At 42.7% G+C, this 11,831-nt stretch overlaps 1 protein-coding gene across 3 annotated transcripts in view; it reads left to right on the top strand.

Annotated features, from left to right (window-relative positions):
* Positions 1 to 11,825, top strand: part of METTL16 (methyltransferase like 16) — a 57,597-nt gene extending 45,772 nt beyond the window's left edge. For all 3 annotated transcript variants that reach the window (XM_029928718.1, XM_029928720.1, XM_029928719.1), the window contains 3 exons: positions 643 to 732; positions 10,596 to 10,769; positions 10,872 to 11,825. In XM_029928718.1, coding sequence (XP_029784578.1) covers positions 643 to 732; positions 10,596 to 10,769; positions 10,872 to 11,495 — 888 coding nt within the window. In that variant the 3' untranslated portion in view covers positions 11,496 to 11,825. The remainder of the gene's footprint in view (positions 1 to 642; positions 733 to 10,595; positions 10,770 to 10,871) is intronic.
* Positions 11,826 to 11,831: the final 6 nt, after the last annotated feature.

The raw sequence follows: 11,831 nt of genomic DNA on the forward strand, positions 1-11,831 counted from the left end.
TAGGAGATGAACACTGCCCCCTGACTTCTCTCCCAGTTTATGATATTTTTGTCACAAGGAAGCATGAGCCAGGTGATTTTTCAGAGAAGGGGTCAGATGTGTAGTCGGTGGCAGAAACCCAGGTTTCTCATTTCTGGTTTCTCTCTGACATCGTACTCATCCTGTTTTCCCTGTCACACCTTTTCTTTGTTAAAATTGTAACAGCTATAAAGTGATTTCATTTTTTTCCCATAAAACCCGACAGATAGAAGGGAGACTACATGGCTGTATCTAGCCAGGCTTTGGTGGCTTTCTTTCCCTCAAAAAGAAAGGAAGAAAAGATAACAAAACAAAACAGAAACATGTGAATCATTTACCTGTGGTTTTCTGAAGGAGCTGTGTTATTTTAGGTGTTTTGTATATTTGGACTTACAAGTCAGAACTGTAAATTCTCTCTAGGGTTCTAGGAGAGGGAAAAACCCACAAATTTGTTGAGAGATAATTTATTCAGTGATTATTAGACAACTGTGCATAACTGTCTGGGGATAGTAGTGTTTCTTAACTGATAAAAAGAAAGACCAACACATAATTATCATGAAGCAGGAGCCAAAACATTGGTAGAATTACTTCAATTTGATGGGATGACATGTTTCTTGGTTTCAGGTTCCTAAAGTTACCTACACTGAATTCTGTCAAGGCCGGACAATGAGATGGGCTTTAGCTTGGAGTTTTTATGATGATGTTACAGTGCCAGTAAGTAGAGACTTGGTTATAGCTTCTCCAAATGCCAGCACTTGGTGGGTGGGTAGGTCATAAATAAATCTGTACTGTCTTGTTTCCCTGAAGTTTGCCCCAGATGCTTATGTCAGAATGGGAAGTGTTGTGAAACAAGGCACAGGTAGACTGTGGTGACCACGCAGCCTTTCTCTGTGGGTTTATGCCACACCATAATTCTTGCTTAGCAATACAAATGAATTAGAAATGCACCTTTTGGAAATTAAAAATCCACATCATATAACCTGTAGAAACACCTAGCAGGTATAATTAATTCTGTTGGATATTCCTTAAGAATTGAAATTAAAGTCTGTTTATTTTTCTTTATTGTTGATGTGCTTTCATAGAGTAGCTGTCTCCTAGGGTTATTGGTAAATGCAGAAATTACCATTTTTGGTTGCAGGCTTTTGATATGTAACACTTAGGGATCATTCCAGTAAAGGGTTCAGTCTTAGCTTTAAGATTACCACTAGAATATTGATCAGTTTTGAAGCCAAGTGATAGATCATTATCCTATTCTTTCTACTTTGCATATGCTTAAGCTTGAACATTTTCTGGACTAGAATGTTTTAAAGAATGATTTGTTCCACAAATTTCTCTGTCCTCTGTGTTATTATATGTAATGGAAAAATACTTTTGAACTGGTTAGACTGAATAATTTTTCTGGGCTGTACTGAGAGGCGGTAATAGAAGAGCATGTTTGTTCTAACATTTCCTTTTCAAGAGTGATTGGCCTTGTCTCCTGGAGCCTACCATCTTAAGTTTATGCACACATTGCTGGGCACTGTGCTCCGTCTTCCCATAGTAATAATGGAGGCCTAGTAACTAGTTCTTCATCTCTCTGATCCCCTGTCCATACAATAGGCTTGTTTTGGGTGCTCCTTTCCCAAAGTCTTGGTTGCTCTTGGTCTTTCAAGTCTTTAAAAAAAATATTTTTTAATGTTTCTATTTATTTTTGAGAGAGAGGGAGACAGCGTGAGCAGGGGAGGGTCAGAGAGAGAAGGAGACACAGAATCCAAAGCAGGCTCCAGGCTCTGAGCTGTCAGCACAGAGACCAACGCGGGGCTCAAACCCATGAACCGCGATATCATGACCTGAGTCGAAGTCGGATACTTTACTGACTGAGCCACCCAGGCGCCCGTTGGTCTTTCAAGTCTTAAATGTTGCTGTGTCTGTGAGCCTCTTCCCCTTCTCTCCCAGGATAGAGGAGTAGACATATGTGCAGAAGTACAAGAGGACAATTTGCAGATGTTTCTGATTACATGGGCTCAGTCTTGAAACTAAGCCTGTCCTTCCTGTATTCTGCTACTGGGTGTGCTGCTGGGTTGAAATAAATGTCCCACTTAAGTTTGAATGTCCTATCCTGTGGAAGCGTGTGCTTCCCTCTGTACAATGCTGTGTAGGGAGACTAGAAGTTAGTGTTTGAAATGTTCACTGTTTTTTGGTTTTTAAGTTTATTTTGAGAGAAAGAAGGTATGCACGAGTGGAGGAGGGGCAGAGAGAGAGAGAGAGAGAGAGAGAATCCCAAGCAGGCTCTGTGCTCTCTGCTCAGAGCCCAATGCAGGGCTTGAACTCCTGAACCATGAGATCATGACTGAGCTGAAACCAAGAGTTGGACACTTAAGAGACTGAACCACCCAGGAGCCCCAATTTATTTTTTTAAGTTTATTTATTTATTTTTTTAATGTTTTATTTATTTTTGATACAGAGAGAGACAGAGCATGAGAGGAGGAGGGTCAGAGAGAGAAGGAGTCACAGAACTGGAAGCAGGCTCCAGGCTCTGAGCTAGTTGTCAGCACAGAGCCTGACGTGGGGCTCGAACCCACGAACGTGAGATCTGACCTGAGGCGAAGTTGGAGGCTTAACCGACTGAGCCACCCAGGCGCCCCTATTTATTTATTTAGAGGGAGAGAATGTATGCATAAGCAGAGGAGGGGCAAAGAGAGGAGAGAGAGAATCCCAAGCAGACTCCGAGCTGCTCAGAGAAATAAGTCAGATGCTTAACTGACTGAGCCACCTAGGCACCCCTGAAATGTGCACTGTTTATTTTTATTTATTTATCTTCTAATGTTTATGTTTGAGAGAAAGAGAGAGGGTGTGCATGTGCAAGCATGAGTGGGGGAGGGACAGAGAAAGAGGAAGACAGAGAATCCGAGGCAGGCTCCAGGCTCTGAGCTGTCAGCACAGAGCCCGATGTGGGGCTCAAACTCACAAACCATGCGATCATGACTTGAGCTGAAGTCAGATGCTGAGCCACCCAGACGCCCCAAGATGTTCACTATTTAAAAAGATAGTTCTGGGTTTTTTGTTTGTTTGTTTGCTTACCTCCCTGACAGATTATCCTTTCTGTCATTTTCTAGAATGTTGGGGCTTTCACACCAAATGGTTAAAACTATTAGTAATGCCCTAGGTTACCCCTGCCCAGACACTGGGTTATTATCCCTGTGCAGATAGTAACAGTGGCAGGAAAGTAGAACTGTGTCTGTTTCCTAATGATTTCCCTTTAACCTGCTTCCCACATTTGTTGGCACCACAGGTAGAAAAGCTTTTAATGGGCTCTGGCACATTCCATGCCATCTCAGAGCCCAGAGTCCCCTTTGCCCTCTTGGATTAGTAGCTGTCTCAGATGAAAATATCAAAGGGCACTGTGTTTCTCTGTTAGCAGAATCAGCTTATTTTGAAAAGGAACCTTCTCCTTCCTGGTCTTGCAGGCCATCCTTGAGCCCTATTCATAGTTTCAGCCATGAAAGAATGCCTCTTGCAAAGGGCCTCGGGTTCTCCCATGCCAGAGTACTCATCCCTCCCCACCACTTTCCTCAACCCAGAGCTGTTAATAACGCGTTCCCAAGTGTTCCGTTAGGCGCACTTACACCGCTACAGGGAAGATGGCAGTTTCTGATTTGCAGTAACCCAGCAACAGTTTCTTAGCACTGGTGCCCTCGATCAGCAGCTGCTTTCCCAGGGGTAGTCCCAGGGCACTGAGGTTTTCCGTGGGCCGTCCTCTTGGTTCTCCTTTCCGCTACTCGGACCTCTCCCCACCTCTTGCATTTTGAAATGTTCACCTGACTTTCTCCCTTATGCTTCTACTGGGGTGGGTAGCTAGGAGGATGCTGCTTTCAATGAGGAGAGGAAGCCAAGGACTAGAGCTAGTTAAGTAGAAATATTGACCTACTTCCCCACCCCACCCCCACTCCTGCCTTTTTAGGGTAAATGTGCAAGTTACTATGGCAACTTCTATTTTCACTTATCTCAGGCCCACTTACTCGTAGCTGTTGGTGCTGAATGCTAAAAAAAAAAAAAAAAAAAAAAAAACTGATTCAAGTGCCTATACTAAGTCCATTGCTCTTGTCTGGATTTATTTTAGCAACAAAAGGATAAATCCTAGTGTTGATAGAATTTTTGTACAGTCATCCCTGACTGATGATGTATGTAAGGAAGCACACCGTGGGGACTGTTCTTCACAGATCCCACAGGCCTCTCAGAGCGCCTCTTTGTCCCAGGTTCTCCTCTCATTGCTCACGATGTTATTTTAGCTTTGCTTTGCATTCAGAAGTTTCACACTTGTTAAAACAAGAAGGAAAAATAGTGTGGCCCCAGTAAGTTGTGTACTCTTAGTTTGAGCATTGTCCTGGAACTCTGGTTTTAAAAAGAATTATCCCTTTGCATTCAAGAGATTTCTTTTAAGCCTGGGGACTTTCCTGTCTAGGGAGTAAAGCTAGCAGACTTTTGGAGAGCAGAGGGACGGAGGGGTCAGATTTATCAGGTTGCCTTGTTAGTGTCACAGTCTCCTGGCAGTGCTCTCTTTACCACTGCAAGGTTTTCAGACTCGTTCTGGATAGGTTAGGCATTCTGTGGAGGGTGCTACAGGGAGATGGCAGCTGGGGCGGATGTCAGGTTGGGACTTTGGGCTTTGCTCTCATTTTACCCAGAAATGATCTGATTACATCAATATTAGTATTGCCTTTATTTCTTCAAAGGTTTTTCTGTTAAATGGCTTGAAAACCAGCACCGTACCTGGCTATGCAGCAGGCTGTAAAACAGATGAGATAATTAAGGAACTGAGCTTTTGAGCTAAACCAGAGCTAAGGACCCTCTCCTTAGTTACTTATCTTATTAAGTATGGTCTTCATTGTGATGACACCAAAGAAAGAAAGACACCGTCTTCTGTTCTTATGATGACTGGTTCTGTGGGAGTGAAACGCACGCAGAGCATTACTGCAGAATTATATCTGAGTCCGTGCCGGACGACTTTTTGGGAGTGAGGGAGCTCCCGAAATGGGAGGGATTCCAGCTGTCTAGCCAGAGCTGGCTTCATAGAGGGGTTGTTATGTGACTGCATCACACATGTTGTATCATTTTATTTAAACTTGACAAGTGAAGAATTGTGCCCACTTGCTAGATGAGGGAATTGGGGGCTCTAAAAAGTCAGGCTGGTCTTCAACCATGCTAACATAATTACTCATTTGTTTTGACTTAGAATTCACCACAACAGTCTCAAAATTAACATTATCACCAACAAAATGATTTGTAAAAATAACTGTTTTGTCCTTTTTTTTTTCCATTTCTTTTGTCCTTGGGGACTGTCTCATGATGGATTTTAAAGTCATTTGGAATGTTTCCTCTTTGTGGGTTTATGCCACCAAGTCCTTTCATACATTTGTTTCATTTCTTAGGGATTCCTTGTGTGGTATTTAATTTTGTAATTGTGAAAAATACATTATTTCAAAATCAGATCTCTCGTGTGTGTGTGTGTGTATATATATAGTCAGTAATCTAGCTTTTCTTATGGCTTTGAAACATCTTCACTGCTGCATGGGTTGTTATTTACACAGTTTTAAAATTTATCCTTCCATTGTTTGTTTTTGTCAAATAAGGAAATATACATGTAGGGTTAAAACCACTCCTTTTCGGGATACCTGGTTGGCTCAGTTGGTACAGCATGTGACTCTCGATCTTGGGTTCATGAGTTTGAGCCCCACAGTGGGGGTAGAAATTACTTAAAAGTAAAACTATTTTTTAAAAGAGTCACATGTTCTACTGACTCAGCCAGCTGGGCGCCTCAATTTGAAGACATTTTAAATGGTGACCTGTCAGATTAAGGTAGCAATAGAAATGCCCACTGAACTGTTACTAGGAAAGCTACACCCTTGGACAACAAAATATCCAGGCCACTTCATGGCAGCAGAGCTGATACACATTAAGGCAGAGCTGGTGAGGTGGGCTGGCCGGCCTTCCCAGCACACCTCTGTCTGTATTCTGGTCAGGCGTCCGAGTTGGCCCCTTGGCTCTCTTTCTCCAAATAATGGTAGTCTGTGCAGAATAATAGCTCACAGGCATTCTGCTTGGTTCTGGAGGACCTGGGGCAGCAGCCATTCAGAGCGCAGCGGAACAGCAGAGACTCCCCTGCAGTGGCCATAAGCAAGAGCACTCCTTTCCCCTTAAGACCCTTCTGAAGCCTGCATTGTCAAACAAGGAGGCTGTGGCTACATGCTCAGCAGATCTCTAGTGAGTGACTACCTTCTTTTCCTGCTGATACTAGGGAGACCTGAATGGTTTCCTGTAGCCTGTGGCTTCTTCAACAGTTTTTGCCTCAGCCATAGTTAGCAACACAGATTTGGCAGCACAGCAGATGCTCCGTAGGTTTGTGTCAAGTTACACCTCATTTTGAAAGTCTCTTGACTGATGCACCTCTGAGATCTAGAAATAAAAGTTAAGAGTGAGGATTTAAGAAATTTATTGACAGCCATGCTACGTGAAGTGTATTTTAAAATTTTAATTTAAGAACTGATTTTGTTCAGGGGAGCCTGGGTGGCTCATTTGGTTAAGTGTCTGACTTCTTCGGCTCAGGTAATGATCTCATGGTTCATGGGTTTGAGCCCTGAGTAGGGCTCTGTGCTGACAGCTCAGAGCCTGGAGCCTGCTTCAGATTCTGTGTCTCCAGAGGAACATGGTCTCTGCCCGTGACCGCTCAGGCTCAGTCTGGCTCAGTCTCGGTCTCTCAAAAATAAATAATAAACATTAAAAAGAAAAAAAGAACTTTTTCAATTTATGTTTTCAATCTAAGGTTTTCTTAACGATGCAACAAAATGACACTCGAGGCCCCTCCTTGTGTTGATTGTTATTCATTAAATCCTTGTGATTCAGAAGATACAAAACTAGTATCCTCCTGCAGTTTGAAACTTCTTTCACATTGTCCTGATTTTCAGCTAGGGAATATAGTAGTATATTTTCTAATCCAAAATTAGTTGTAAATTCGCCATGCAGTTCTTTATATTGAACTGAAAAAGCCATTGCAAATAATGATTTTGTTTTACACTTTAAAATGTTGAATTATTGATGTTACTTTGCCTGCTTGAACTAGATGGATGATGACAGTTTGAGTGTGGCACCCTTTGTTGAAAATATTTGTGGTTTGGGGCGCCTGGGTGGCTCAGTCAGTTGAGTGTCAGGCTTTGGCTCAGGTCATGATCTCACGGTTTGTGGGTTCGAGCCCCACATCAGGCTCTGTGCTGACAGTTCGGGGCCTGGAGCCTGTCTTCAGATTCTGTGTCTCCCTCTCTCTCTGACCCTCCCCTACTCATGCTGTCTCTCTCTCTCTCTCTCAAAAAAAAAAATAAAACATTAAAAAATATATTTGTTGTTTGAGATTATACACATATTTGCAACAAGTTACCTCAGTTGGGGGAAAACAGCTTCTATTTCCTAGTGTTGTGACAGGGTATAAGATTACCTGCTACTGGGGACCTGTGGGGTTGAATTTAGTTACTAATTTCTCAATGCCTGCTCCTGTGTTTTACTCTAGCCCTGCCTACTAAGAAATTTCAGTACAGGGGCGCCTGGGTGGCTCAGTCAGTTGAGCATCCGACTTCAGCTCAGGTCACGATCTCATGTTCATGATTTGAGCCTCAGTGATTGGACTCGTTGCTGTCAGCTCAGAGCCCACTTTGAATCCTCTGTCCCTTCCTCCACCCTTCCCCAACTTTTACGTATGCTCTCTCTCAAAAATAAATAAAACTTTTTTTTTACATTTATTTATTTTTGAGAGACAGAGACAGAGCGTGCACAGGGGAAGGGCAGAGAGAGAAAGAGACACAGAATCCGAAGCAGGCTCCAGCTCTGAGCTACTGGTCATCCCAGAGCCCGACGTGGGGCTTGAACCGATGAACCGTGAGATCATGACCTGAGCTGAAGTTGGAATGCTCAACCGACTGAGCCACCCAGGTGCTCTAAATAAAACATTAAAAAAAAATTTCAGGGGCCCCTGGGTGCCTCAGTCAGTTGAGCAGCTTGCTCAGGTCATGATCTCACAGTTTATGGGTTCAAGCCCCACATCAGGCTCTCTGCTGTTAGAGTGAAGCCAGCTTCCAGATTTTCTCTCCTCCCCTCCCCCACTCACACTTGTTTTCTCAAAACTAAACTTAAAGAAAAGGGGAGGGGGTTTCAGTCCAAACAAGAGGGAGAAAGAAATGATTGCTTTGAGCCAAGCTTATATTAAACTTTAATCATTTAAAAACTTGAGAATTTCTGGCATATAAATTATCTGTCTTCTTGAGTGCCTAGTTTCGATAATAGAGTAAAACTGAAATGGTCTTGGGAGGACTCTGTATGTGTATGTGTGTACTAAAGTAGTTTACTAAGAATATTCAGAAATACCAGATTTATCAGTTGTTATTTTATATGGGAAACTGGGGCCAGAACGCAAGGTAATGAGATGCAGAAGTTTTCATTTTCATCCTGGGTAATAGGGTGATAAATTGTCTATTTTGTTACTTCTGATTCCCTTGAAACTTGGAAAGTGGATCCTTCTTAGAGTTCTTGTTAGGTTTGATGAGGACACATTTCTCTCCTTTAATTTCTAGAAATGATGATGAGTCTATTCTGTCTCTTGGAGAAAGAGTATTGTAGGTCAGCTCCAGCATGACCAGTCGAGAAACAGCAAAATCTTCACTTTGCTGGTTGAAATTTGTAAACACAAAGGATTACCATCTCTGTCAGAAGAGATAGAGGCACTGTCCTTTTTAGGTATATTTCTCGGTGACCTTTGGTGTGCTGGGTGGGCTGTCAGCGGTGATCCTGTTTCGGTGCCCTGTCCATAGTAACAGCCTCGTATAGGAAGTGGAATGGGGAACCTGGTTCTTGTCTCCCATTCCCCTCCTACACGCCACTATCTTCTTCCCCAGCTTGCTAGTCATATTTTAAGCTCCTTAGTGAAAACTGTTAGATCTCAGTAGACTGTAAAAACGTTTCTTAGGCTGGTGATTGAGTGATAACAATACTACTGTGTTAATATCAATATGAATTTGTCTTGTCTGAAACATTAATTGAACAAGTTCAGATTTAGAGCTTGGAGTCCATGATTTGTTGTTCAAAAGTAGGTTCTTACCCACATACATATCCTTTGTTTTTGGTCCTTCTAAGCTTGTTTTTTAGTGTTCTCTAATTTCCTGGGGGTTTTTGCTTTTTGTTTTTTACTCTCTGGTGTAAACGGAAAATATAGATTGTTGCTTAGAAATACGATCTGGACGTTTTCTGGCTGTTCCGGTGTGTGGGCAGGTGGGAGACGGAGGTGCCGGTTAGCTCTCAGGAGGCCTCACCCGGCGAGCAGGCCCGACACCGTGTGCGCCGTCACCGTTGCAGTTAACGGCAGGCAGCACAGCTATCGGCGACTGCTTTTTGCAGGAAGAGGTCTTCAAACCTGACTAAAATGTTTTCTCTTTATGAGCCTTTCTCTTTATAATCTGCACCTGCTCACTTTGACCCTGACCCTTAGAATTATCTTAATTTTGTAACGTTTTGATAGATTTTGTGAACAGGTGGAAGTCTCTCTTAAAGTGTTCATAATATACCTGGCCTAAGCTAAGAGTCATTTAAAAATTTTATTAAGTATTTAAAGAAACAAATTTTAAATTCAGTAATGTCATTTAGTTTTTAAAATGGAACTTGAGTCCCTCTAGTGGGTAGAGTATAATTCGCATTTAAAGCTTGAAGTAGAGAGAAAGATGATAGTCTTGAATTCTGTGGAACTAGCTTTCAAATCCACTGTTCTCATCACTACTGGCATCTCTTCTTCTAACAGAGAGGCAGCGCTTGGCTAGCCATTGTTTTGGTCCCAACATTAGCTGAGATGCAGCAGGCCTTCTTCTCTGCCCATGTGATCCTAGTTGGCCCTGGTCATTCCTCACATGTGATCTCATAGGCTGTGGCTAACTGGCTGCTTTCCTTCAAGCCTCAACAAGTATAAACTTAGACTACAACGAGGCAGTTTTAAACCGTGCAGTTCTTACTTTTTAATTAATTTTAATTTTTTAAGTAAGCTTTGTACCTAATGTGGGTCTTGAACTCACAGCCCTGAGACCAAGAGTCACATGCTCTACCAACTGCCACCCTGACACCCCCATGCAGTTCTTGATAAAACACAGAGCCCCCAGGGCCCTTGAGTTGCTATAAGATGAATAATTGTACAGGCATGTGTTGGGTACAACACATACATAAGGACATTTAGTAATTGGAGGGTGTTATATGCAGATAACCTGAAACAGGACAGCATCGTATGGCAGAAAGAACATGAGTTTTGGGTTCATATCCTAATTTTGCAAATCACTAGCTATGTGACCTTGATTTGGTTACATCTCCTCTCTGTATCTTAGTTTCCTTCTGTAAATGGAGAGGTGATAAACCTGTTTCACGTATTGAAAGTAAACATGCAAAGGTCTTTGCGTTTTTCGTGCTTTACATTTGGTAGTAGAAGTCATGGAAACGTCCCTAGCTGAGTTCATTATAATACATGAAATTTGATTATTTGGGGTAACTTCTTCTTCCCTCATGCCTTCTTTTTCTTTCAGTCACCACCCAGTAAGCGAAGAAAACTAGAGAAGTCAAGGAAACCCATTACGTTTGTAGTGTTGGAGTCTGTGATGAAAGAATTATCCCTCAAAGCGTCCTCTTTGGGCTCTGAAAAAGTGGAAGGCATCGTAGTTGTGACAACATGGATTGAAAAGATCCTCACTGATCTGAAGGTACTTTGAAGGCACATTGAAGACTTCTTACAATAATCTTTTTTCTTTTTGAAGTTTTGAGAAAAGTGATTTCCTATAAAATTCTGTCTTTCCTCCAAATAGGTCCAGCATAAACGAGTCCCCTGTGGAAAGGAAGAGGTTAGCCTTTTCCTAACGGCAATAGAAAACTCCTGGATTCATTTAAGGAGAAAGAAACGGGAGCGAGTGAGACAGTTGAGAGAAGTTCCCCGCGCTCCTGAGGATGTCATCCAAGCCTTGGAGGAGAAGAAGTCCACCCCCAGAGAGTCCGGCAGTAGCCAGGATTTGGCCCAGGGCCCCCAGGAGAGCACCCTGTGTGGGCCTGCAGCCCAGGAAAGTGAATCCGCCGCTGTCGAGGGCCATTCCTCAAACCAGGATCCGCTTTCCCAGGATGAAAACCCAGAACCTGTCGAGGATGAAAGGAGTGAGGAAAAGGGAGGGATGGCGCCTTCAGAAAATTGTAAAGGCTCTGGCAATGGAGCCCATGACCGAGAGGCTTCTGAGCAGTTCAGCAGCCAAGTGTCTGAAAAAGGGAGCCATCTCCAAGGAGTGGCTGGGCATTACCTATTCAAGTGTTTGATAAACGTAAAGAAGGAGGTAGATGATGCTTTAGTTGAAATGCACTGGGTTGAGGGCCAGAATAGGGATTTGATGAACCAGCTTTGTACCTATATACGCAACCAAATTTTCAGGCTTGTTGCTAGTTAAATTCTCGGACACCTGGGAAGTTTCTGTAAAGTAGCTTGCCTTGGGGTGGCAAGAGGTATTCCACCATCGGTCCATTGGTCATTATTTGCAGTTATCTTTAATAAAAAAAAAAAAAGGAAAGAAACAAATTAATCTATTTTTAACCCCTGCCCAATCCCCCTTGTTAAAGTCACTGGGCATTAGTATGGTGATTCGTGAGAGAAAATTGTGGTTACCAGCATCAATACAAAGCCATCAGTAAATTCAGGAGGGATTTAAACCTGACTTAAGCTGATCACCTTAGCTTAGCTGAGGCCAAAAGGATTGTTTTTGGAATCTGGCCTGGGTCAGAACTAC

This window comes from Suricata suricatta, chromosome 17 (genome assembly GCF_006229205.1).
Source record: "Suricata suricatta isolate VVHF042 chromosome 17, meerkat_22Aug2017_6uvM2_HiC, whole genome shotgun sequence".
In the NCBI taxonomy this organism is placed as follows: domain Eukaryota; kingdom Metazoa; phylum Chordata; class Mammalia; order Carnivora; family Herpestidae; genus Suricata; species Suricata suricatta.